This window comes from Apteryx mantelli, chromosome Z, assembly GCF_036417845.1.
Source record: "Apteryx mantelli isolate bAptMan1 chromosome Z, bAptMan1.hap1, whole genome shotgun sequence".
Taxonomy (NCBI): domain Eukaryota; kingdom Metazoa; phylum Chordata; class Aves; order Apterygiformes; family Apterygidae; genus Apteryx; species Apteryx mantelli.
In genome coordinates, this window is record NC_090020.1 from 77,463,629 (window position 1) to 77,490,358 (window position 26,730).

General features: G+C 60.2%; 2 protein-coding genes across 2 annotated transcripts; both read left to right on the plus strand.

Annotated features, from left to right (window-relative positions):
- Positions 1 to 3,863: 3,863 nt before the first annotated feature.
- On the plus strand, positions 3,864 to 7,313 carry SPMIP6 (sperm microtubule inner protein 6). Its single transcript, XM_067316458.1, has 6 exons — positions 3,864 to 4,091; positions 5,151 to 5,296; positions 5,668 to 5,814; positions 5,940 to 5,983; positions 6,050 to 6,116; positions 7,187 to 7,313. Exons 1-6 carry the CDS (start codon positions 3,867 to 3,869, stop codon positions 7,311 to 7,313), a joined length of 756 nt encoding a protein of 251 aa, XP_067172559.1. The 5' UTR covers positions 3,864 to 3,866.
- A 6,399-nt stretch (positions 7,314 to 13,712) lies between these two features.
- Positions 13,713 to 19,926, plus strand: MYORG (myogenesis regulating glycosidase). The gene is made up of 2 exons (XM_067315743.1): positions 13,713 to 13,788; positions 17,223 to 19,926. Exon 2 carries the CDS (start codon positions 17,410 to 17,412, stop codon positions 19,444 to 19,446), a length of 2,037 nt encoding a protein of 678 aa, XP_067171844.1. The 5' UTR covers positions 13,713 to 13,788; positions 17,223 to 17,409; the 3' UTR covers positions 19,447 to 19,926.
- Positions 19,927 to 26,730: the final 6,804 nt, after the last annotated feature.

The window sequence follows — 26,730 nt, forward strand, 5'->3', positions numbered from 1 at the left end:
ATACTGAAATCAGGGAGTGGAAGAAGAGACGGGGAGAGCTGCGGATCAGACACTGCTGTGGCTGTCCCCACCCTGGGAAGCCCTGGCAGAGCAAACAGCAAGAGCAGAATCCAAGGAGACACGTAAGCACAAGGTTTTCCACCGATGTCCTTCACTTGACCCCCAGCTCCAACTCAAGGAAGACAAGACCTCTCCTGGAGGAGGTCCTGGGGCCGATGGGGAGCAGAGGGATGGTCTGTCAGTGGGGTGATCCCTGGAGCCCTCTTGGAGGAAGAGGGGACTTAGAGACCGAGCCCTGCCCTCACACGGGCAGGACCTCTCTGCATGGGGAAATATTGCAGAAGAAAAATGCTTTCCCAGCGACACCCTTGGCTGATGTGGTGTGTTTGCAGGGGCAGTCACGGTCTGCTGCCTGCACTTAAGCAATGAAGTGGCAGGTTACATATGCTAAAGCTGGGAGGGGGCTCTCTTATTATATGGGGAAGAAACAGGGCTCGGCTTGGCCAATCTTCACGCCGTGGTCAAAACCAGCCTATCTGGGCCCAGTAAAAGCAACTCGTGTGGACCTGCTCCATGTGGCACAGTTAAAGCTGCCGTGGCTACCCCTGGCATTAGGGAACAAATCCTCCCCAAGGCAGTGGGAATGCACATGGTATTGGACTCGGTCCTTGAACTGGGCTGCATCTTTCCTCCAAAGAGTAACAGCGGCAGCAAGAAGCGATAGATCTATATGATGCTAACAGGTAAATTAACCTGTTCTGCTTTGCAGCCATTTCTGACCCTCAAAGCCATTGGTACAAGAACTGAGCGCTGATTCTGCAATCCAATCCCTTACTGTTTAACTAAATCAAGACTGTACTGTGTTAAGCCCTGTGTCTGAAGCAGAGGATGAGTTTTAGCAAGGGAACACAGCCGGAAAGCCCTGGTTTGGGGCTCCTGCCAGCCCTGGCTGGTTTGGGAGCCTTCTGTGAAAACAAACCGGGAGATGTCAGTCCCTTTTGGAGGCCAGTGGCAGCCCCCCGTAAGCAGCTTCAGTTGAGGCTCAGGACTGCTGGCACCCCCAGCGCAGGCGAACAGCTCTCCCTGCAGTGCAGCAGCCTGGAGGGAGAGGCCAGACAGTGTCTCAGCTGGGCAGGATCAGCGGATCTCTCCTGCTGGGTGCTTTCCTCAAGCAAAAACATTTTTAGGATAAAACTCAGCCCAAGCATGTGTGAAAAATGTCATCCATCTGCATTAGTGAGCGTGAGCTACCTTTGCATGGATTTGCCTGACAGCTGGGGAGAGTAGCACGGAAAAGGGTCAGTACTGCTGCATCTCCCCTCGGCTCTCCTCCCACACTGTTGCTTTGCTACATTTCCTTCAGCTCATCCATGGATGACTTAGGGCCACCAGTGGCAAATGGAGGAGTTGGGCAGTGGTCCCAGGACCCCAGAGGGAGCTGCAGCAGTGCCATGAATGTCTCAATACCCTCAACTTCTGCTTGCTTTCTAGTTAACTAAAGCAAACCCCTGCGTAAGGGCAAATCACTGGGTCTCTCTACCGCTCTCGCACTGCCTGAAGGGGAAGGTGGCAGTGGGGACTGCTGGTACTGGAGATGTCCCAATGGGGCCATGCGATGCGGAGGTGCTGCTGCAGCTGGCTGGGGGGTGAAGGAGGGAGAGCGGGGCAGTACCTGCTCAGACCCCCCTTTCCTGTGCCCCAAGGTGCTGTCATCACGCTGCCGAGGACATGGGGGTGCAGGCGGTAGGAATGACTGCCGCAGGCTGGGAAAGGCTTCCAAGAGCAGACTGGGCTGACAGAGATCTGAGCCTGCATTGCTAGAGGCCAGCAGGGTGTGAAAATCAATAGCAGCTTGTTTTCTTCATTTCTTCTCTAATGGCACATTAGTCACATTTGGCTGGAGGCATCTGGGTGTCCCGGGCTGCCCAGCCCAGCTGTCACCCCAAGGGAGCCCAGTGCCGGTGGCAGCCTGGTGTCCCTAGCAAACAGGCAGGGCTCAGCAGCTCATTTGGGGGGCAGTTTGGCATCCACCCCCCGGAGATGGACATGGGTCCACCTCAGCCTTCCCCAAAAACGTGACAACAGCCGGGTTGAGCTGCTGAGAGCCCTCATGGGGCCAGAGCCCAGGAGCAGAAGGGGGCTCTGAGATAGCACAGTGTAATGGTGGCCCCACTGGTTACAAATCCAAACCTCAGGAAACACAAAGCATCAGAACATAAACCCTTGGGGCCAGCTGGGCCCTGCCCTCCATCACCAAGCGTCCCCATCGTCCAGGCGTGGGGGTTCTGCTCGGCTCCCCAGCTCAGGCGAGCTTGTGCTCCCCGGCCGACTGCAGCTACTGTGGCTCCTGGGGCAGTAGCCTCATCCAAGCCAATGCGTGCAGCAGGATCTCGGCTGGGGGGTGACCCATGCCTGCTGCTGTCCCCCAGCCCATATTCTGTGTCCTGGCTCATGACAGGCGCCACACAGGCAAGCGTGGGACTCCGGATGGTGCAGCCCATCGAAGAGGGGTTTGCTCTGGGGCTGCTCCCCAAGAGTTAACAAACCCCAGGTGCATCATGGCCAGGACCACCACGCTGTGGGGTTGCTGTAGCCTAGGGGCACGCTCTCCAACGACCCCATGATTGACAAGTCCAGACAAAGGAGAAGTGGCACCGCAGACCCACGCCGTAGACATCTCGGGGCTGTGGAGCCGTTCCCCACAGAACGACCCGTTACTGGGCGCACTGCTACCACCAAGCGGGGCTGTGGGCTGAGCACGAGGTCACCTGCTGATGATATTTTCAGTTCTGTTATGTTTCTAGCTATACTATACTTTTAGCTTTGTTATAACCTCTTATCTTTAATAAATTCTCACACTTGACAAATGATGATCTCTCAAGTTCGGTGCAACTAACCCTGGAATCCGAAAGAATCCCAGACACCCCTCTAGTGGCGCATCGCAGCTCTGGTTCCCAGCCTTTGGCCACCATTCGGTTCCTTGTTTTTGCCCTGGCCCTGATTTCACTGCCTGGACATCCTGATGGGACTAAGGTAGGTGAGATGACGCAGACGCAGGCAGGGATGCTCCCGTAGATCCAGCTGGAGGGACTTAAAGAGCCCTGCCCCAGCGGCATCAGCACCCCGGCACCGCTGTCACCGTACCCACAGCCACAGGACTCATTGCCAGCCGAGCAAAGCAAACCCCGTCCACATAAAGCCCTCCCAAGGCAGAAGCTGGCTGACTTTGCCCTGAGACAGATGAGGATCGCTCGCTCTGACCAGTCCTGCCGCGCCCGGCTCAGCACACGCTCGGAGTGGAGAGCACACGAGCTGAGCAGGAGCACCAAAATCCAGCTTTGCCTGCATAAGAAGGGGAGACGGCTTCCCAGAGCAGCTGCCCCGGATACCCCAAAATCACAGAGCAGTGCCACATCCTGGCTGCAGATCGGGGGCAGCGAGACGGGCCGGCGGTGCCCTGTGCCGTGCCGAACCCCAGGAGGCAGCATCCCTCCGTCCAGCGAGGCACCAAGCCCTGGGAAGGGGGAAACCAGTTCCCAGCAAGGCAGCACCTCCCCAAATAAAGCCATCTTTTACCAGGACGGGCTGAAACTGCCTTGCGTCACTGTCAACCTAATTGTCCTGCAGGACGGGAGGAAGCCCGGAGGCAGGACCCGGCCGGGGAGGATGCAGCAGCGCCCGAAACTCGGGTGCGTGGTTGTTGCCGCGAGACCACGCGGCGGTCTGTCCCCCAAAATGCAGCCGTGGCTCCGACCGGCAGCAGGGCAGGAAGTGACCAAATCCCCCGGCTCCCGCACTATGACATCACCGGTGACGTAAGCACCACCACCCCCCCCGGAGCCCCCCCGACGGGCGATCCCGGCCCCATGCGGCTGAGGCAGCACCTCGGCAGGCGCCGCGTGCCCGGTCCCCGCCGGGACTCCCGCCCCGCATCCCGCCCCAGCGGCCGCGGCACCATGTTCCTCTTCGCCCAAGGGACCCAGACCCCCATCAGCACCTGCACGGACTCCTACCGGCCACCCGGCTCCGTGAAGAAGACTTTCCAAGAGCCTCCATCGCTGCTCTGGAAAGAAAACAAGTTTGTGACCAAGGTAAATGCCCGGGAGGAGGCAGCGTCCTCAGCCCGCCGCGGCCCCGGGGCTTTCCCCCCTGACCCGGCACGCGGTGCCATGTCGCTGTGCGTGGCTCATCTGCTGCCTCCCGGTCGTGCCTGATTTCGGCTTTCGCAGCGCTTTGGTACTCCCATATCTCTCTTCCCTCCGGGTTTGGCATCTCCTCTGGCTGCGCCCGCGGCAGCAGAGTGGTGTCGCTTGGGGCTTGTGGGGCAGCCAGTCACCAGTGTGAGCTCTTGCACGTCAGCCCCGTCCATCAGTAGGTTTCAGAGTACTGAGAGGGCATAGCCACAAAGGAAGGGGAAACTGAGGCAGTGCTGAAGCTCAGCCCGGGCTCGCTGGGTGGCAGGATGGTGACAGACCTGGCTGCCCCGAGAGCTGCTCCAACGTGCTGCCCCGAGGCCGGGCTCTGCTGGGGGGGCCCTATGTGCCGGTGGGACCCCGCGGAGGGCCTGGACGGGGTCTGAGCACTGTGAAACCTCCCCCAGACCCAGCCTGCGAGCCGAGCCGGCAGGGCAGGCCTGGGAGCCGCACGCGCGGAAATCCCCCGATGCCCCGACATGGCCGGCGGCGGGGCAGAGCGGGGCGACGCAGCAGCCGGGGCCGTTTGCTCAGAAACATCTGTCGGCTCGCAAAAACGCACGCGGGTGCCCTCAGGACAAACGTCCGCCCGCTTCGTCCCCTCCCCGGGCCCGGCAGTCCCCGGAGCCGCGGCGGGTCCCCGGCCGTCACGTGCGTGCTGCAAGAGCGCGGCTCTTCCCACGCACACTGCCGAGCAGGCAGCGAAGCCCACCGCAGCCTTCGCGGACCCGTTAGCACGTGCATTTTAACGGGGGGACGGGGGTCCCGCTGGCGGTGCGGGCGGACGGGAAGGTCGGGGGGGTGAATCGCGGTGCTGCGGCGACCCGGACGCGGAGAAGGGCAGCTCGAGGCACCTCCCGGGTCGGAGCCTGGCCGGTAATCGGCTTTACCGGGCCGGCCGCACGGGCGGGCGCTGCCGCACGCCTGGCTCCTCTCCCCGCTCTCTGCTGCCTCCAGGGATTAGCGATGCCGCCAGCGCAAAACCCGGCGAGCCAAGGTCAGCAGGAGAAGCTGATGAAGGCCGCGGTGCGGGAGTACACCTACAGGAACGCCATCGACCCCACCGCCTACCCGCCCCAGAAGTACTGGGTGACCAGGCAGGAAGGGAGCAGCTGAGGGGTCCCATGCACATCCCCATCCCCCTCCCCATCCCGGGGCCTCTCCGGGTGCCCTGGGCTCCCTCCGCCGCTGGTGGCCCCTAAATAACACCAGGCAGAGCCGAGGTGGTGGATGATGCTGGAGGAAGACCTTCCTCGCGCCCCTGGTACAGCGAGGAAACCGGAGAGCGCAGGAGCCGGAGGGCGGTCGGGATGGCCGAGGCCCCGAATTTCAGCCTCCCGGCCCGCGCCTTCCTGCCGAGCTGCCGCGAAAACGGCGGGGAAGGGCCCAAAACTGCGGTGCCGGCTCTCGCAGCGGCGGCACAGGGATGCCCCGGCCGCCCCGCAGCGTGCCCTGCCCGTGCCCTCTGCCTTGCAGAGAGGTACAACCCGCTTTTCGTCACCGAGGACAGACACGTCACCTGGCGAACTGCCCCCTACGACAGCGCAGCCGGGAATAAATGCACCACCCGCCTCCCCCGCCTGCCCCAGGTGGGACCCGCCGCCCCCCACGGCCTCCCCGCGCCGGGCCCCCGGGCGCACCCGTCCCCAAAGCCGCCCAAAGCGTGCCATCCGCCGGCGCCGGTGGCTCCGGAGGCCGCGGCGAAGGGGCCGCAACGCTCCCCCCGGGCAGGAGGCGAAGATGGAGATGCTGCCAGTGCCCGCCGAAGCCCGAGCAGCTCGACCGCCGCGGTGAGCAGCCCCCGCGGCCCGGCCATGCCCGCCGCCCCTCGCCCCTCACCCTCGCCCCGCTTGCAGAGAGGGACGTGGTCGCCGCCGTGCTCGACAGCGTCTCGGGGCGCCAGCTGCCCTCGCTGCAGCCGCGGCGGGGAGGAGACCCCCCCCCCCCCTCCAGGGCTACCGCGGCCCCTGCTCCGGGCGCCGCGACCGCCTGCGCGCGAGGGACTGCTGCGCCCACGGGGGCCTCGCCACCCGCCGGCACCCCCCGCTGTAAGGTTGGGGGGGGGGTGCCGGGAACAACACAACCCTCCTCCTCCTCCTCGGGGCCGCCCCGTGGGGCAGAGCGCGGCCCGCGTCTCGCGCTCACCCTGCCTCCGGCTCTCTCTTCCAGGACTATCCCCTACTGCAGGTCCAGCCCCGGAGCGCCGTGCTGTGCGCTTTGGGGCAGCCCGCAGCCATCCTGCCTGTACACGAGCCCTAAGTACGCGCCGCTCCGGCGGGGACTGAGCCCGCTCTGGGCGACAGCAGGGCGCCTGGCGGGGAGAAAAGCCGTGCTCGTTCCTCCTCCGAAGCCCGGCGAGCAGCTGCCCGCTCTCGGGGCCACAGCGGCGGCTCCTGGGCTGCTCTCGCATTCCCTGCGGCAGCTCCGGGCGGCGTCGCCTGCTCCTCTCGCCCAAGGACCCCGTCTCCTCGCCACGCTGCTCTTTACCCGGCCGTCAGGCCCGTCCTTCACCCGCCGGCCCGGCGGCGCTTTTTAATCCCGGCGTGTTTACCCTCGGGATGTCTCCGCCGCAGAGGCAGCTCTTCCCTGCCCCGCGCCGCGGGAGGCCGCAAGGGCGGAGGGCAGGCTCCTCGGCTCCGTCGCCAGCAGCTTTGCTGTAGCGTCAGCCCCGCGCGGTCCGAAATTAGGAGTTTGCAGAAAACACGCGATTGGCTTTACATTCACGAGACCGGGAACTGAAACCGAACGACGGTGACAGACAGGGAGGTGGGCGTTCGCAGGGTGAGAGACCTGCTAGGTGACACTGCAGTGCTGGGGAGACCAAGCGCCAGGTCACCTGCCCGGGCTTCGCGGTGGCCTCTGCGCCCGAGAAAGGCACACGCCAAAGCGGCCGTGGGAGGCAGCGTTCGCTGCCTGCCCCTGGGTGCCGGCAGCCAGGAACAGATTTTCCACTCTTCTTCCTCACTGGAGTTTCTTCCTCCGCATGCCGAAAGCACCATATTTATCTCCTCTCCTAGGTGGGACACGAGCCACTTCAGGAAGGCTGGAGGAGCCCGGAGAGGCAGCTACACCATCCACCCCGAATTCGTGTCCGAGTCCTGCTCTGCTCCGTTGTGCTAGCGAAGAGCAGAGACCGGCTTTCAGTAAAACCGCTCAGGGCAACCCTTCCTGGGCTCGCCGCGCCACGGCTGCGAAACGTCCCCTCCTCGCCCGGCTGGGCAGGGGCTGACGCGCGAACAGGGAGGGATGGGGAGCCGCCAGTCACCCTGACACCTGCAGCTCGGCAGCACCCTCCCACGGTGTCTTCCCAAAGCTCCCAACACCCTCACGGTGCCGCTTTGGGCCAGGCGAGGAGACCCGCCTGCGGCATCACCCAAGCTAGGCATAAGCTCAGCACGGTGCTTTGCCTGCTGAGAGGATGCTGCTTGCAGGGGCTGGTTTGACCGAGCAAACGCCTCTTCCCCACGGCAAGAAAACCCAGCAGATCCTTTCCCACTGGCCTGCAAAGCCCCGGGGGAGGAGGCGGTAAAATTCAGCAACCGCTGGCTCAGTCTGCATCTGTAGCAGATCCGGGGGGTTGGTACCCTGCCACCATCTGCAAGCCAGGGACCATGAAAGCACGCGAGAAAAAGCTTTCAGAGCCTAATAGTACAGCCAGAAATAGCAGGACTCAGCGATGCCCAAGCCGTCCGCTTTGCTCTGGGCTGTTTACGGCGAGCTTTCTTTTGCCAAGTTACCCAGGAAGAACTGCCGCCCATCTGGGATGGCGAGCGCTGAAACAGCCTAAATAAGGAGGGGGGTGAAAGCAGCATGTAATTAATGAACAGCATGAAATGCTCTTCTAAAACTAAGATCCGGAAGCCCAGCCTCGGCGAGCAAGGCAGCAAAGGGCTTTCTGCCCATGCTGGGGAGGGTAAATCCCCCCCAAAGGCTCGGCTAAGGCAGAAGTGCCGCGGAGGGAACTCGCGCGGCCGGCTCCCGCACCGGGTGCGATGCAGGTGCCCCCGACCCACCAGCCCTGGCATGGCCCAAGGCAAAACCCCATGGGAAGATTTAGATGATCCTTTCACTGGAGAGCCAGGGTGCAGGGAACCTGCCCGGTGCCTGCGGCAAAGGGGGGTTTTCCAGCTCAGCCGGGTGGGCAGGACCGCAGTCCCCGAGGGGGGAGACCCCAGCACAGAGCCGCCCGGGGCTGCGTGTCCCCGCGGGGCAGCACCACCACGCCGCGATGGCCTCAGCCGGTGGGACGCTCATCCCGGGGGCACCTGACCCCGCTCCAGGGGCTGCGCCTGCCGGGACGGTGGGGAGCGGGGGGCAGGGAAAAGCCCCGTCTGCTGACTGTGGCCGGGGCCCAGAGCATCCCCGCAGCGCCCCATCAGTGCCAACCCCCCAAACGGCCCCAGGCAGCCACAGCAGTATGAAACCTTGCCGTGGCCCTGGCCAGCCCCATCGGTGCCAATGCCCCAGTGCCCCCAGCACAGCCCCATCGGTGCCAGCCCCAGTGCCCCCAGCACAGCCCCATCGGTGCCAATGCCCCAGTGCCCCCAGCACAGCCCCATCGGTGCCAGCCCCAGTGCCCCCAGCACAGCCCCATCAGTGCCAGCCCCAGTGCCCCCAGCACAGCCCCATCGGTGCCAGTCCTGGTGCCCCCAGCACAGCCCCATCGGTGCCAGCCCCAGTGCCCCCAGCACAGCCCCATCGATGCCAGCCCTGGTGCCCCCAGCACAGCCCCATCGGTGCCAATGCCCCAGTGTCCCCAGCACAGCCCCATTGGTGCCAGCCCCAGTGTCCCCAGCACAGCCCCATCGGTGCCAGCCCCGGTGCCCCCGGCACAGCCCCATCGATGCCAGCCCTGGTGCCCCCAGCACAGCCCCATCGATGCCAGCCCCAGTGCCCCCAGCACAGCCCCATCGGTGCCAGCCCCAGTGCCCCCAGCACAGCCCCATCGATGCCAGCCCTGGTGCCCCCAGCACAGCCCCATCGGTGCCAATGCCCCAGTGTCCCCAGCACAGCCCCATTGGTGCCAGCCCCAGTGTCCCCAGCACAGCCCCATCGGTGCCAGCCCCGGTGCCCCCAGCACAGCCCCATCGATGCCAGCCCTGGTGCCCCCAGCACAGCCCCATCGGTGCCAATGCCCCAGTGTCCCCAGCACAGCCCCATTGGTGCCAGCCCCAGTGTCCCCAGCACAGCCCCATCAGTGCCAGCCCCAGTGCCCCCAGCACAGCCCCATCGATGACAGCCCCCCACTGCCCCCAGCACAGCCCCATCGATGCCAATGCCCCAGTGCCCCCAGCACAGCCCCATCGATGCCAATGCCCCAGTGACCCCAGCACAGCCCCATGGGTACCAGCCCCCCGTGCCCCCAGCACAGCCCCAGTGTCCCCAGCACAGCCCCATCGGTGCCAGCCCCAGTGTCCCCAGCACAGCCCCATCGGTGCCAGTCCTGGTGCCCCCAGCACAGCCCCATCGGTGCCAGCCCCAGTGTCCCCAGCACAGCCCCATCGGTGCCAGCCCCGGTGCCCCCAGCACAGCCCCATCGGTGCCAGCCCCCGGTGCCCCCAGCACAGCCCCATCGGTGCCAGCCCCCGGTGCCCCCAGCACAGCCCCATGAGCACCAGCCCCCGGTGCCCCCGGGCAGCCTGGCCGGGCTGGCTCGGCCCCCCCGGCCGCTGTGGCGGCGGCGGCCCGGCCCGGACTACATCTCCCAGCGGGGAGCGCCGCGCCGGGGCGGGCCGGGGCGGGCCGGGGGGCCGGGCCGGGGCCGGGGCCGGGCTGGGGCTGGGCCGCTGCGCGCAGCCCGGTGCCGGAGCGCGGAGCCCGGTGCGCGCAGCCCGGTGCCGGTGCCGGGGGCGCCGCCGCCGCCCGCCCCATGCCCGCACCCGGGGCCCGCAGCCGCGGGCAGCCCCGCCGGGTCCCGGCGCCGCCGGTAAGTCGCGGTTTTGCCGGCTGCTGGCGGGGGGCGGGATGGAGCCGCCCCTGCCCGGGGGGGGGGGGGGGCGCGGGGTGCCCCCGGGCCCGGCGGTCTGGGCGCCCGCTGCGGTGCGCGGCGGCTTTCGGGGGCCCCGGTGTCACGGCGCTGGGCAGCTCCCGGCGGGCAGAAGCCGAAGGGGAGCGGGGGGGGGGGGTGTCCAGCCCGGGGGGCGCGGGATCGGGGAGCCGCGGGTGTCTGTGCGTGGCCGCGCCGTGACCTTGGGGTGCAGCCCGGCCGCGCTCCCGGAGGCGGGCGCCGCGCTCGCTCGCCCCTGCGGCCGTGGCCCGTAGGAGCTTGACCGTCCCAAGAGGATTAACGGCGCCCGGCGAGAGCCCCTGGCCCCGCTGCGACGGGGGGCGGCGGCTCGGGCCGCTGGGCAGAGGTTTGGTGGTGAAAACTTCACCCACGGATGGGGCTGCGCGGCAGGTCGTGCAATGTGCTGCTCTGGGCTCGCCGCGGTTTTCGGGACAGCCCCTGTGCCAGCAAGCGTTGCCAGCGGTGGAGAGCGGCTAGCGCTGTCCGGGAGAGCCCAGATCCCCTCTTCCCGCTGCCTGTTGCGCTGCTCGGAGGTGGCTTGCGATCCCCGGGGATCCGCAGGGCGAGCGCACAGCCCCGCGGGCATCCGTGGCCCCGCAGAGGGTGGGAGTCAGGGAGTCGGGTCTGCGTGAGGAATAGCTGCCAGGGAGGATTTTAACAGGCCGATTATTGTATTTGGCCCCAAGGTGTCTCGCGTCCCGGGCACCAGTGGGTGCAGGTGGAAACTCGGGGTACCGAGCCGCCAGCCTGGCTCCTCGAGGCACCGGCTGCTCTCTGGAGCTAGAAGGACCTGGAATTTTTTGGTGACTCAGTGGCTGGAAAATTGCAAACTGCAGCACCGACGGGCCGTGCTTAGGTTTCTTTTTCTTCCTGTATCACGTTATCGTGCTCTGGTGTTCAGATGGGCTCAGGTTTCAGAGAGCCTCAGCGCCCACAGCGCTGAGCTCTGCAAAAACCTGAATCAGGGCTTTTTACTTACATGCTTGGACGGGGACTCGGCCGTGCTGGCGAGCTGAGCGCTGCTTGGTGGGCTGAGCCCTCCTGAGGCTTCCGACACGCTCGCAGGCGGCGGGGAGCAAAACGCCTCCCAGCAAGTGAAACGCCAGAGGGAGAATTTGGGCCAGGAGCCGTGGGGTCAAGACTGCGGGACGTGGGTTGGATCTGGCGTCCTGCAGGGCCCCGGCCGTGGGGCAGTTTGTCTTGGAAGACGGAGAAGATGAGGAGCAGGAGAAAGGGTAAGAGCCCGCGGGAGGGCTGGCAGGGAGAGGCCGGGTGATGGGGAGGTGGGGGGGTGCGGGGATGGGGTTTTGTCCTTGCTCTCCCGCGGGAAAGAGTCGCCGCTTGGCACGGGGGGGGGAAAGGGGCGCTCTCCAAGCGCAGCCGCTTCTTGGGCGGGTGGCGGCACGTTTATAAAGCGACACAATAACAAATTGAAAAAAAAAAAAGAAGAAGGGAAAGCGAGGCCGGGAAGCAAACCTTGTCACAGCAGCAAAGACGCCGTAATCTTTGCTGGCTAACTATATATGTTATATTGCATGGACGCAGCAAATGCAATAAGCTTTTAGTGGGGTTTAGCACAGCTCCAGGCCGTACCAGCTGAACGAGGACACGGCCCTGGCCAGGTGCCGCGTCTGTCAGCGGGAGAGAGGAACGAGGTGCCGGATATCGCTGCCGTTTGCTTTGCTAGCAGAGATTTCCCTAGTCCAGGGGTCGTGGCACGGGTACCCGACTGCCAGTTTTATTTGACGTTTAGCCTCCGCTCCTGTCGGGCATAAGCTGAGTGCTTTTAGGGAAGGGCTCTACAAGAGTCGCCGGCGCGGCAGTAGCTGAGGTTCAGGCGACCGGGAGCTACGGTGTTTGGGGAAGCTCTGCGTGGGGTGACACTGGGCTGAACCGGCGAGCAGAAGCCGTGGGCATCCCTGCCGGGAGCCCGAAGGCAGGCGACCGGAGCTTGCTCTCCCTCCTGTTCACACGCCTGGTGTAGCGCCGTAGCAGCAGAGCTCACCTCGCGGCTGAGCTGTGAGAGCAGCGGCGTGCCCGGTTAAAGCGAAAAACCAGCGTATCAAAACTTCGTTTCACTGATTAGCCCGCTGCGGAGAGCAAAGAAAGCCCGTGCTTTAAAGGGGGAATTGTCGGCTGCGTTGGATATTCAGTCATCAGCTGCCAGAATCGACTCACGGCTTTATTTTTTTTTGTATCACAGACATGGTTGACCACTCGATCAGGTATTTAAATGCGTTTGGGGCATCTCTTGACACTAGCTGACTCCAAGGAACGTAATTGGCCTGTGAAAAAGTGCCGATTTCTAGAGTATAGCCGGCGTATTTAAGATGCAGCGGAGGCAATGCTGCAGTTTCACATCTCTTCTCGATCCTTGCAGGCCAAATGAGGTCCCGGCAGCGTTTCTGCGTTTTCCCCAGGAGCCGTATATTCGGCCGGGACCCCCAGGGAGTTTGGGATTTTAGCCCCCGCGTGCCCAGCGCTGCTGTGTAATCCTGACTTCCTGAAGGGGCCGGCAGCGAGGGGGTCGCTCGCTGCGCCGGGCAGCCGGGTTGCTCTGCCTCTGCCGGCTTTCCGTCCCGGCGCCGAGAAAACCCGCCGGGCGGCGCGGGCGGCTGGCGGAGCCGCGCTGGGGACGGTGCCAGCTCCTAGCGCTCGTACGCCCCCGCTTGCCGCCGGCGGGAAAGACGAGGCTGCCTGCCCAGGGTGCGGGATTATTTTTCCGATGCTTAAAATACCTCCCTGCTGAATTCGGGAGGGATCCCTGGGAGGCGACGGGAGGCAGGTCCCGACCGGCCGCGCGGGGCAGCCGGCAGCGGGGCGTTAGGAGGAATGTGCTGCCGTGTTGGGGGCGCGAAGGCGGCATCCCGACCGGAGCCCGTCCGCGGAGGGACTCTGCCGGAGGCGCTGCCTCCGCACGGGGGACAGCGCGAGCCCGGCTCGGAGGGTTTCCTTCCTGCAGGGCTTTGGCGGAGTTGCCGTTTCCCCCTCAATTTGCCGGCCTAATTCCTTGCTCTTTTACGGGCTTGGCGATGCCCGGCAGCGAAGGCCGCGGTGTTTCGTTAGCTCGACTCCTGCCAAAATATTCGGGAGGAGGCGGCCGCGCCTGGCGCCGCGGGGGACGGTTTCTCAGCATCGTGGCGTGGAAGCTCGTGAGCTTCCCCAGGGTCTGGGCGAGAGCTCGGATGCCGGAGCGGTTCAGAGCTGAGCCGGCCCGGGCAAGAAAGACCAGCCCAACGTTACCGACCCTCTTTAAACGAATGACCTGGTTTCGAAGGTGCTGGGGTTAGTGGTGCTGTGGGTCTCGCAGCCCGCGCTTAGCAGCGGTCCTGGTAAAAATAGAGCGGGCCCGAAACGGGATTTTTATTTTTACTCCCTAAAGCGCATCCCAACTCTGTTTTGCTTTAAGACAGACAGACCGGCCTCTTCCGCGGAACGGGCAGAAAAAGCTTCCTTTGGGGACAGCTGGGAAGCGGCCCCGCGGCGAGCCGCGAGCGCGCTCTTCGGCTGTGACGCCCGCCGCTTCCGATTTTCTGCTTTGGGATGAGCGAGAGGTCACCGCAAAGTCACCTCGGAGCGAAATAACAGGTTTGCCTGCCAAAAAAAATGCCGAAAGAGGCCCTCCCCGGCTCTGCGGGAACGGATCCCTCCCCGGGCCCTGGCTCGGCGGCGAGGGGCGTTATCGCAGGGGCAGAGGCGGCCCGTGGGCTGCGGAGCCGGGCGATCCCCTTGCACTGCTGGAGCCTTCCCCCATCCGTCGGGAAGAGGGAACCCCACGGGCAAAGGATGCATCAGCTCGCGGATGCATCCCGACCTAAGGACGCCGGCTCCGGAGCTAAATCCGGGCGCTCTGCCCCCCCCCCATTTGCGTCCCCGGCAGCGCCGGGAAAACCGTTCCCACAAAACGTGTTATTTCCCTGCCGAACGGCAGCGACGGGCGCAGCCCTTTCTCCTGCGTCACCGATGCCAGCCCGTGGCGGGGGGGGGGAGAGCGAAGCAGCAGCCTAAAAATAGATCAGCTTCAAAGTCGCTCATAAATAATAAACCAGTCTCCGGGAAGGGAGCGCCAAACCCAGGAAGGCCCTGGCGCCCCGGAGAATCGCTCTGCGGCTCTTGGCATCGCATGGAGGCGAGGAGGTGGCCGGCTCCGGGCTTCAATCCCCAAACGAGAGCGCAGGGAGAGAGCCCCGTTCCTCTCCTTTTCCTCAGAAGGGGAGGGAGCTTGTAAAAAGTCTTTTCCCAAGCGGAAAGATCGGCGGGGTAGACGGTTGCGCTATATTTTCTTCTACCCGGGGCCAAGATAGCCGGCGCTGGCGCCCTGTCTCCGACGGCCGCGGCTATTCGCCCCTCGCTCCCGCCGGCATCCCAGGAATTTGCAGCGCAGCGAGGGAGGCACCTCGTTTTGCTTAAACGTATACGTATTTCTATTCCTGGAAGCAGGCGCCAAACCCGAGCGCGTCGTTTCCGTGCCGGTGGCCTTGTTCAGGCTAATCGCATCCTAATTCCCCCCTAATCCCATTTAAAGCAGCTGGCAGGCTGCGAGGTTGCAGCCCCCGGCAGACAGTCAAAATGACCAGCCCAGGCCGAGCTGGTGCCTTCGTCTCGCCCGGTCCCCGGCTGCATCCCTGCCCCACCTCCGCTTCCCTACAGCCCAAATTTCCCTCCCGTCGCTGCTCGGCTCGCTCCATCCCTGCTGGCTGCCGGCGTCCGGCCGGTGCCGCGCGTTGCCGAGCTCCCGGCGCCCGCTCAGCCGGGGAACGGGGCTGCGTCCGAGGGAGGCGGCCGCGGTGCCCCCCTCCCTGCAGGCAGCGCTCTCCTAAGTGAGGAAGGAAGAGCCGCAGGGAGCTTCGGTCCTGCCCGAGGAGCTGCGTCGGTCCCCGGGGAGCGGGGCTTGGGGATGCTCCAGCTGGTCCCTCCCCTCTTGCAGTGGGGCGGCCAGGCTTGGCCGTGGGGGCTGCTCCGATGCCTGGTTTAACTTCTGGTTGGAAACGCTGCGAAAGGCTTAAAAAGAGACAGGCGGGGGCCGGGGACGACTATCCTGCCGAGGGCAGAGCCCCAGGCCTGGCAGCGGCTCTCGTGCCGACGGGATGCAGGCAGCCTCGCCTGCTCCCGGGCTTTTCCCACCAGGTCGGCTCCTGGCGATGAGAAGGTCCCTCCAGCTGCAACGTCTGGCCCCGTATCCGCTTCCGGACGAAGGCAAAAGGCAGCGTTACTCTCCCGAGTCTGTGCCCAGGCGCCGCAGCCCAGCCGTTGGGCTTTCCGCCCGCGCATCCTCGGGATGCCGCTGGCGCCCGCGCGGTTGTTTCACCTACGACCCGGCTGGAGGCTCCCAGGGAGGGGGGGGGGGGGGGGCTGGCTCCGACGGCGGCGCTGAAGGGGGGCGAGCACCCCCCCGCGTTGCGCAGCCTCCGCGGCGCCGTTCGCTAGCGGGCTGCCGCCCCCCGGCATAACGGGGGCTCGCTCGCTCGCTCGCTCCCTACCCCGGCGCATCGCGGCTGCTGCGCGTCGTGCTCGTACGCTCCGTCGAGCTGAGGGAGGAAATAAATAGGTTTCCCCGAAGGCGGTGGAAGGAACAGATTTGGACTTTGCCCACCTTTTTTTTTGTTGTTTGTTTGTTTTCTTGGGGGAAAAGATCTGTTCAAGGGGCAGAGGGAGATGTGCTCTCGCAATGAGTGCAGCGGGGGGAGCGTTCGGTTTTGACGAGGCACAGGGAGAAATCCTGTTTTTGCTCTAGGATGCTTTTTTCTTCTTCTGAAAACAAGCTGACCCCTTAGAGGAAGTCACCGCGACCAGCTTTGCTTTTGCCTGAAAAGAGGGTTTTTCCCTCCGGTTTGCCTGGCGTGACGCAGGTGACGGGGGCCTGCTCCTCCCGCGGCCCGCGGCTGGGCCGCCCGCTCCTCTGCAGCGTCTCGCCTTCCCTCTGCTCCTCCTCCGCGGGGTTTTGCTTCTCGCTCTCCCGTGTCCTTACGTTACTTTTCGCCTCTCTCCATCCCAGCGCTGCGCTTGGCCGGGCCGAGCGAGCCCGCAGCCAAGAGAAATCCATTAGGGTCTTGGCGTATGCGCGCTGGCTTTGTAAGCATCCTTGTTCCCGGGGTCCGTGCGGGAGGGCGCGGGCTGGAGCCAAACCGCAGCCGGCTGGGGCTCGGCTGTCCTGTAGGAAAAGCCCTTTGGAGGCCCCCCCCTCCCCAACAAAATTACTCTATCGCCTGCCCGCAGGGAGCCGTCGCAGGGATTTGCATGCGTGGCAGGAGCGAGCTGCTCTCCTGCAGTGCGGGGCTGTTGGTGCCGGGGCTGAGATACTTCCCGCGTCCCCGCTTTGCTGCACGACACCACCCCTGCATGCCCCGGGGCCGGCCACAAGTTGCCTGTACGTCCCAGCTCTGTTTGGCAATCGGGGGATGTGGAGAAACTGGGATTCATTCACCTTTGGTGCAAAATGTCCTGGGGTGCAAGTCTGAGCTGGAGCAGGCGGGGGACAGGGAGGGAACAGCACAGTAGATGATCTGAGTTAAATCTGCCAAGGAGACAAATTGATTAAAATTAGGATCAGCTGCTGGATTTCATTACACAGTATCTCTTATGGCTGTTAACTAGCCCTGTCTGTTAAAAGACACTTGTCTGTGCACCAGCCCCTTCGCCTTGCCACCTCCCACCTCCTGCCCCTGCCCTGTCTCCCCTCTCTGTCCATCCACTAATGATTCCCGCCTTGCTGGATCTCGTTCCTCCTCCCCCCAAATAGTTAAGGCAATGATTTGGCATTTACGGCCTTAGGGTTCTTCTGTGCATGGGGGGGTCAGGCTGTTGTCCACACGAGTTGTCTCCCTGGCTGTTGTCCACACAAGTTGTCTCCCTGGGAGTATGTTGAGGCAGTGTTTGCTGTTATGTGTACAGCACCTGGCACGTTGCGTCCCGATGGTTGGGAGCCTTGCAGAGCTACTGAAATTGAGGTAGGAAGGAGATGACAAGTGATCCTTTGATTCTGAGACTCTTCAGAGACTATATATATCCTTCTTCTTTTTCAGAGACTGGTGCTCTGGGACACAGTGGAGGTGGGAACACTCTTTATGGCCCATTTTCTTCTCTTGAGAGCCTAGTAACATCAACTCCATAGACAGAGTAGACAACTGCCAGTCTCTGAACTACAGGACTTCCTGCAAAGACGTCTTTCTTCCTGCTCCTTTGCACTAAGTGCTAGAGGAAAACAGCATCATGTACACCTTCCTGCCCGAAAACTTCACCCCGGTGAAGCAGAAGCCCTCCAAGGAGCTGAAGCCCATGCTCGGGGCCATCGTGCTCGGCCTCATCCTCCTCATTGCCGCCGTGGTGGCCTGGTGCTACTACACGGTGTCCCTGCGGAAGGCGGAGCGGCTGAAGACAGAGCTGATGGACCTGCGGCCGGACGGGTTTGTCATCAAGAACCAGAACGGGGAGGTGGTTTTCCGTCTGGCCTTCCGGTCGGGGAGCCTCGACCTGGAGTCGTGCTCCAAGGAGGGAGAGATTTTGAGCTGCACGCGGTCGGACCGGGGGCCGCTGAACTTCTTCATCCAGACGGTGAAGCCCAAGGACACGGTGATGTGCTACCGCGTGCGCTGGGAGGAGTTTGCGGCCGGCCCGGCGGTGGAGCACACCATGTTCTGGGAGGAGGCCCACTGGTACGGGGGCTCGGAGATGAGCACGCAGCACTGGCCCATCCGCCTCGCGGGCTACCAGGAGCCCGTGCCCTACGTGACGAGCGACGTCTACTCCTTCCGGGACAGCTTTGGGGGCATCCTGGAGCGCTACTGGCTCTCGTCCAAAGCGGCAGCCATCAAGATCAACGACTCCGTGCCCTTCCACCTGGGCTTCAACGCCACGGAGCGCACCCTCTTCTTCCAGGCCCGCTACAAGGATTCTCCCTACAAGCCCCCGCCGGGGCAGCAGCCCTTCCCCGAGCTGAGCTACCGGGTGTGCGTGGGCTCGGACGTCACCTCCATCCACAAGTACATGGTGCGCCGGTACTTCAACAAGCCCTCCAAGATCCCCTCCGAAAATGCCTTCCGCTACCCCATCTGGTCCACCTGGGCCCTGTACAAAAATGATATCGACCAGGATAAACTCTTGAGATTTGCAGAAAAGATTAAGAAGTACCGTTTTAACTGCAGTCATATTGAAATCGATGACACGTACACACAAGCGTACGGGGACTTTGACTTCGACCCAATCAAGTTCCCCAATGTGACAGAGATGTTCACAAAACTGAGAGAGGATGGGTTTAAGGTGACCCTGTGGACTCATCCCTTCATAAACTACAATTCTTCAAATTTTGGGGTGGGGATTGAGCGCCAGCTATTCATCAAGGAGCCATCGGGACGGCTGCCAGCCATGGTGGAGTGGTGGAACGGCATCGGGGCCATCCTGGACTTCACCAACCCGGCAGCCCGGGACTGGTTCCAGAGCCACCTGCGACAGCTCCGCCACAAGTACGGCATCTCGTCCTTCAAGTTTGATGCCGGTGAGACTAGCTACCTGCCCAAGCAGTTCAGCACCTTCCGGCCACTGTCGGACCCCAGCATCTGGTCCAGGCGCTACACGGAGATGGCCATCCCCTTCTACGAGCTGGCCGAGGTACGGGTGGGCTACCAGTCCCAGAACATCTCCTGCTTCTTCCGCATCATTGACCGTGACTCCGTGTGGGGCTATGAGCTTGGCCTCAAGTCCCTCATCCCCACCGTGCTCACCATCAGCATGCTGGGTTACCCATTCATTTCTGCTGACATGATCGGTGGGAATTTTTTCCCCAACAAGACGGAGGGTGCAGTGGAGATCCCAGACCGGGAGCTCTATGTCCGGTGGCTGGAGCTGTCGGCCTTCATGCCCTCCATGCAGTTCTCCATCCCACCCTGGCTCTACGACAAGGAGGTGGTGGAGATTGCGCAGAAGTTCACGGAGCTGCACGAGTCGCTGGTGGCCCCGCTGCTGCTGGAGCTGGCCGGGGAAGTGACGGACACGGGTGACCCCATCATCCGGCCCATCTGGTGGATCTCTCCCCGCGACGAGGCTGCTCACAAAATCGACTCCCAGTTCCTCATTGGGGACACCCTCATGGTGGCCCCCGTGCTGGAGATGGGCAAGCAGGAGCGCGACGTCTACCTGCCGGCGGGCAAATGGCGCAGCTACAAGGGGGAGCTGTTTGAGAAGACCCCGGTGCTGCTCACAGACTATCCCGTTGACCTGGACGAAGTTGCCTATTTCCTCTGGGTTTCATAACAGACTCCTCCACCAGATTTAAGCTTGGGAATAACCATGCCTTATACTAGGACTTTATGACAAATAATAATTCTAATTGCACATTTCATTTGGGACTGGGATTGAGGAGGGGAATTAAATAGACTTCATTGTCTTTGGGGTTCCTTTCTTATTTGGAATGGGGTGATTTTTTTTTTTAATTTGGGGCAGGTAGGAGATGTGAGATCAGTTACAATAGCCAGAATTTACTGTGTGTATGTGAGGAAAGAATTGTGAAGCTGTCTGTAAACACATAGTTGAACCTAATACCTTTTCAGTTCCCAAGGATTTTGAGAAGTGAAGGTTGATTACTGCCCAGTGGGAATGTTTTTTCTCCTCTGGGAGTGCCCAGCGGTGGGAAAGGGGACATTTGACTTGGGAGGGTTGCTGTAGCACAACCTGCCTTAAGTTTTATAATATGGCAAACATATTTAAAAGGACTTTTTTAAGTGGAAAAAACTATCTAGAGATATATGCATATATATATATACACATATATATATATTTTTTCCTTTAGTCTAGTGTGGGACTGGACTAACACTTGCCCTATACTCCTGCTTTCTCGGGTACCAGGCGGGCCAGGTTACTCAATCAACATGCAGGTATTTTGACTGTACACGCTGCGTATTGCTTCCTGGGGCACCTGCGTCCCACCTCCTCGCCCACCTAATGCCTGCTGTAGGGCTCTTGCTTTTGTGGTTTGCCTTCAGAGTCAACGTTGCCTTTCCTAGAGCAGTGCCATTCATATTGGTGTGTCCAAATAGTCTTTTTAAAGCGTTTAGCATCCTGCTTTATGACATGATTATCCTGCAGATAGCATCCTTTTGTTTTTAAGGAAAGATAGGCTTTCAGGTTTGTTCCTGGCAGAAGAACTGCCTGAAGCAAAGCAGTTCTCAAAAGGTATGTGTGACTTTTCCCGGGGAACAGCAGGTTCTCACAAGTCGCACGTGTCTTGGATTGATGAGCCCTGATGGTAACATTTGCTGCTAGCCGGCTTGCCGGTGGGTGGAAAATACTAGCTTTTGCACTGATGGTTTTGCGCCAGTGGGTGTTCATACTGCATCCGAGGAAATGTTCTCATGTGCCATAAAAATTAAGCTAATATCCGTCTCCATCTCAGGTTGGAGTTAGATGATGATTTTGTTCAGGGTTTTTCTGAAGCAGCCCTTTGCTCTGTTGGAGATTTAGGGATCTCCTTCAGGCAGCATTTGCAGCCCTGGAGTTGGGGCTGGTGTAAGAGCCTTCTGGGGGGCACATGGGGTGACGTGTACTTCCGCCCAAATCTTCTGCAGCCAGGACTGGCGAGATCCTGGTTCAGGTCCCTCCCCTGCTCTAGGAGGGATTTACCCTTGCACTTCTTTCCCCTCTCTCTCTGGATGCTGCAGTGTGAGCCTGCAGACGTCCCTCTCTCTCTCTCTCTCTCTCTCTCTCTCTCTCAGTCTTTCCCATTAAAGCCATTCGGTTTTGTACGGGAAGATATATTTACAGAGAGACATTGGCAATCTCTGCTCTGAGAAACAGCTAATAGTATCAAAGTCTGGCAGCCCTCCTCCCCAGGGCAGGACTTTCCCTGCTCTGCCCTGGATGGAAATGGCCCATGAATTTTTAATGAATCTGTGCAGAACTGAACTGCTCTCACTGGGAAGGTTCGGAGTACCCTGCCCAGACTGCGGCCAGCTGAGGAGAGCTTAGCACATGCAGGGCTTTGCAGGTGATTGCCTGTGAGCTGAGCATGGGTCCGGCATGAGTGTGCTGCACACCACTCAATACCAGTGATGGTCTTTCTCAAAATCCGTCTCTTGCACTGGGCTTTGCAGGGGGCAGAAAAGGTGATATGCCAAATTTGTGGATCGTGGTGGCATCCAGGAACAGAAGTGTAGATGTCTGAGGGAAAAATCTAAAGTGCTTGTATAATTAGGGGGGGAACTGAGGAACGTTTTGGAGATGCATAATTTGAAGGACTGTTTGGAGCAGCTTCTGAGGTCTGAATGGATCTGCCCTGCAAAACTTGGTGTTTTGGCCTCAAAACCAGATGTAGGAGAGCCCTATGGGTCCCTGTCTTCCAGGAACACAAAAGTGTCCTAGGCTCAGCTCCAAAGTCTGCTTTTTCTGGTTTTAGATATGAAGGTCTTGAGTTTGCTCCCTGACATTACTCCTTGTACCACTTACAGACCCCCTCTGGCAGGGAGTTAATTCTGGACCCTGACATAGGTGACCAGGGCACTGGCAGGGTTTCGCCCTCGGGCTGGAGGAAGGAGATGAAGGTGAGGAGCTCATGGACATGAGTCTAACTGCCGCCTCTGGGAAGGTGAGGCGTGGAGAAGGCCTTCCGCTCTTCCCCAGCTTCATGTGCTGCGTTAGGGTAGACAGAGGTCTTGAGCCCTGTCCATTGCACAATTTCCTCCTGACGTAGTCAGTAGAGGAGTAGTCCTCACTAATCCGTTTCCAGCCCCAGAAAAACATAAAGGCTGTAGATCCAGTTCTTCACTTTCGACCTTGCCTTGCGAAATAGCTTGTTCTCCCTTGGCTTGGGAGCGGCTCTGTGCTTTGCTGCACAGTCAGGCTGCTAGTGACACTCTATGGCCCCAAACACTGGACTGCATGTAAAGGAGCCCACCACAACCCGTGGATGTTGCACATCTCCTCCTCCCCTCCTCCACTGTGTCACTTGCTGCACGCCTCACTAGTAGGGGGTCAGGCTATGTCAGCTGGTGAAGAGCAAACCAGCGTTCCCTTTAGCATCCTTTTGTATCAAAATACTGGGAGTAATGGGATGAGTGCCTTAGATCTCCCCACAGTGGTTTCAAGGGTTAAGAAAACCTGTTGTGCTTTGCGTTGAAGCAGGTGAGGAGAGCTCGCACGTGCTGCTTCTATCTCTCTTTGCAGGAGATAACTTCTCACACCATTTAACATGGCTCGCAGACACTTGCCTGGCCCTGTCTGTGACTGAAATGGCCGTGTCACTACAGCCCTGCTGTCACCAGTGCAGAAAGGGAGGACAAGGACATCACAAGTAAGGTCAAGAAAAGGCATCACAGAAATAAATTTTCCAGTGTGTTCTTAGAGATGTTGGTCCCTCTCTACGGCAAAGACTTTCAGGACTTCAAGGGAACCTGGAAAGTGTGAACATACCACAGAGAGGTCAAAAGACAAAGATCAACTTGGCTCTCCATTCGCACAGCCTGACTGAACCAACACACTGACCATTTGGAGTAGACAGATGTTCCTCATATCTCTGGGTCTCTGAATTGCTGTGAGTTACTCCAAAATGTATACCATCCCGGATGAACAAGAAACTGGAATTCCAGCTGTGCTTTCCAGTTTCCCTTTGGTTGTGGTGGCAAGCTAGGACATTTCGTGTGAGTTATGAGATTATAGTCTGTCTAAGGCAGCTGGATCCTAGAAGCTGTGCCATGGAAGCACTGAAGTTCAACTGAGCTCTGTCAGGAAGGTGCAGGAGGAAATTCCCCATAGACACTCTGTCCTCTTTCCCCTCCTCTCAAAAGAAAGAATTGTATTCTCAAAGGGTTGTTGGGTTTTTTTTTAACTATCTTCATAAATCGGTACAATTATAGACTGTCCTTTTCTAGGTGCTGTAGTTAGGGCGTAAGTGCCTATGGCTGTTCAAAGCTCCAGCTAGGAGACAAAGTAAACTTGCTGTTACAAGGACATAAGGGATGAAGCTGAAGAGTGGATGGCTGACCAAGGGTCTGTGGAACCAAGGCTTTCGCACATTTTGGGGACATATTCTTTGGCAGCCTGTCTTCAGCAGGGGTTTTGCTGAGGGTGATAGCTCAGAAATGCTGCCTCGAGATGTTTTGCAGGCCTCTAGGTACCCTTTCCATTAAACTTTTTATTAAAAACACTATTTAAAACACTACTTTACTGTAGTTCTGCAGCCCAGCTATAATATCCATGGGGCCTTACAGACCACAAGTGGTCTGTGCACAAAAGCTTTGGGAACTGCTAGCCTCAGATCATTTCCCCAGTTTGCACCATGGGTCACCATCCAAAACAGGGTTTGTTCAACTCAGCCAAGGAAATGCCCAGGGACAGGTTTGGTGGATTGGTTCAACCTTTTCCAGTCCATACAGCTCATACCCCTGCCCGTGTCTGATCATGGCTGAGCAGCAGGTCAACGTGTTGATGTGATTGAATTTTGAAGCTTGCACTGTCATGTTGGGTTTAATGGATGCTTGTGTTTGCACTTGCCTTCTTAAGTCAGACTGTAATGTTGCTGCATTTGTTTTTAACCACTTTTCTAATTCATAATTGTTATGAAAACAAACTGTAACATTAATTGCCTTGATTGATATAAAACTTGGAAAAACAAAAGGAAGTTTAACTATGTCCATCTATGCCAAGTGAGGGGGGCCAGTTGTTCAGGCAGTGAGTAACACATTTGGGACTGTTGTCGCCCCAGCCTTCACTGAAATTAGAGTTGACGTTGTTGGTTTATTTAAAGCTTGCATTTTGAAGCTTTGATGATAGGTGTTTTAAAGAGGGGAACTGGCTGCTCCCCAGCCCCTGCTTGCAGAAGTAGCAGGGGACTGGGATAAAAATTCCCCATCCTCCAGCACAGACTGCTTTGCATCAGGAATCACCCTCCCATGGATCCCTAAAGCAAAGGGAATAGCTGTGTCTTGGGGCTGGCCTGGAAAAGACCTTGCCCAGGCGGATCCTGCTGCTGCATCAGCCCCTGGGAAGGACCAGGCAGCTCTGCTCCTATTTCTGCTGGGAAACGGAGGCTAACGCCTCGGAGGTACCTGCTCCCACCCCAGGGCATCGCAGCCCAAAAGGGCCTGTTGGCATTGACACTGGGTGGGTCCTGGGGATGCCTCTCCACGTTACTCACTGGGGACGTACGGTTTGAGACTGCTTGCAAGCACTGATGAAGAGGAGGCACCTCTCTGATGATACCCCAGAAAATCAGGATGCCGGGAGGAGGCCAGTTTGGATATTTGCAGTTACAGGAGCCAGACACCAAGTCGGGGTTTGCACTAAAGTGACGCCTTGGAGCTACACGGGAGGAGGAAACAGAGCTCACAAAACTCATCTGAGAGCCTGCCTTTTTATTTTGCGTCCCCTAAAAACTGGGGCTGTGCCCAGGGAGGGCGCGCAAGTCCCTCCGGGAACAGGGCTCCGCTCTGCACTGGGTCCGGCTAGCTCAGAGGGGGCTCCTGCCGCCCACGGGGAGATGCCAAATCGTGCGTTATGCAGTGCTGCAAAACGCGCTCCGCAGCTGCATCTGGCGCAGGGAGACGTGTTATTGGCAAAGTACAGGAAGCTACAGCGTAAAACCAATTCATTTTAAACCCGATTTCAGAGAGGTTCCTGGGGGTTAGAGCAGGGCGGCAACTGCCAACCTGCAAGAGCACCACCAGGGATGTGTCCATTCCCACTGGAAATCACAGCTTTTATTAAAAAGTAAGAAAAAAAAGCAGGCGTATAGACACAGACCAAATCTGGGGAGAAACACGGTAAAAGGACAAGCTGACAACAACAGATTCCCTCCGGGCGCCCAGCCAGGCTGGCAACCTTAGGAAAAAAAAAATCTTCTTCAGTCGCAGCTAGGCTTGAACCACGCGAGAGCTGCCAGCTTGCAGGTCCCTCGCTCCCCGGGAGAGCCTTGAAGATGGTCTCAGCTGATGCAAAAACCCAGAGGCCAGCTAGAGAAAGGCAGTGATTTTGTTGTTGTTGTTGTTGTTGTTTTAGCCAGTGGGGGGTTGGGTGATTTTTAGCTAAGTGATTGCCAAAGATTAAGGGCAATAAGGAAACAGGCAGCCGGGGGCTAGCGGTGCGCTGGGGGAGACGGGCTGGCAACCGCAGAGCTTGTTTGGAGCTAGGAGCACAAAAAACGAGCGCAAAAAAGCGAGCCGGGGCTGAGGCTCAGCAATGCAAACGCACCGGTCTCCTGGCAGCGCGAGCCCCGGCACAGGGCTGCAGGTCCCCGGGAGCCCGCGCCCCCGCTCAGCCCCCGCCGCACCGCGTACACGGCAGCGAGCAAAGGCAGAAAAACAGAAAGGGTTGGGGTCTGGGAGGAGGGCTGACGCCTGCCGGGACCCTCTGGTTCCTGGAGCCCAGCTGCCGATGCCCAAACCAGCAGCCGAGAGTGGAAGCGCTCGGGAAAGTGGGTGTCATCCTCGGGGCGAGGAGACGCTGGTGGAAACCACTTTGCTGGGGTGGGAGGAAGCCCACGGTAATGACCCAAAGCAAGTCTGTTTAGCCCCGCACACCGCTGTCAGATACAGCACTGCTTTGCCTTTCACGTTCCCAGATGGGAGGGTTTGGTGGGTTTTCCCTCCCCATAGCCATGCCTGCAACAGCGTTACGGTGGTGCGGGTTAATTTTTCACCTTGCCCCTAGGGACATCTAGAAAATATTTTGGCTCATCCCCAGCCGGTCACTTGACAACGTCTTTTTGCAGCGACAACCATGCCGGGTCCTTGCAGCATAACGGAGCCATCGATTGGCACCTGGATCCAAGCCAGTTTTGGGACTGCCTAGCCCAAGCACCGAACTGGACGGATGCTCTGATGGGTCCACGCTGCTGGGGACATCCGAGCCTGGCATTAGGGAGGGACAGGGACGGGGCATCATCGCTGTGCGGGGGGCCGGGAGCAGCCGGTGTGCCGGCTACGCACCCCGTGCCTCCGAGCCCCGAGGGGGTGCAGGGCAGGGACAGGGAGGGGACGGGTGCACGAGGTGCCCCTAAGGAAAGGGGCTCTCTCCTGCCCTGGGGCCGTGCACAGCTCTACCCCACAGCTGCCGACCCCCTCCCCAGCGCCGCCAGCACCCAGCAGCGGGAGGGGGGGGTCAGGCTGTGGCCAGCATCGCCCACTCCCTTCTATGCCGTGGGGTTTTTCTCCACACAGGCTTATTTATCTGTCGGACCTCATGAGCCATTTCCAACGCTGGCAGCGAGGCTGTGCACGGCCAAAGGAGCTGAGTAAGTGAAGGAGAAAGCAGCCGTGTCTGTGGGGTGGCTGGGACTGGAGAAGGAATGGGTCTCTCATTTTGGGAAGGGCCATCACTGCCCGGAGACACCAGGCCTCTCATAGGACACTCAGTCACATCAAGATTTATTTTTTTTGTCAAGGGAATTTTTCTTTTCCCCGCAGCAGTGGCAGTGATGCTACTGGGAGGTGAGAAGTAATAAGCAGAGAGGTTTCATGAGTCAGTGGCTCAGCAGGGTGGGCTCACTCTGGATTAAGCTCAGATGCCAGTAATATTTATTTCAGCATATACTTACAGGCTTTAGTGAAT

What these genes read in the sequence shown, in the direction of transcription:
- SPMIP6 (XM_067316458.1), top strand. Translation starts at nt 3,867, where the DNA reads ATGCGGCTGAGGCAGCACCTCGGCAGGCGCCGCGTGCCCGGTCCCCGC. An exon ending in TACTGGGTGACCAGGCAGGA is followed by an intron (nt 5,297 to 5,667) that starts AGGGAGCAGCTG and finishes CCTCTGCCTTGC; the next exon opens with AGAGAGGTACAACCCGCTTT. An exon ending in GCCCCCCACGGCCTCCCCGC is followed by an intron (nt 5,815 to 5,939) that starts GCCGGGCCCCCG and finishes GCGAAGATGGAG; the next exon opens with ATGCTGCCAGTGCCCGCCGA.
- MYORG (XM_067315743.1), top strand. Translation starts at nt 17,410, where the DNA reads ATGTACACCTTCCTGCCCGAAAACTTCACCCCGGTGAAGCAGAAGCCC.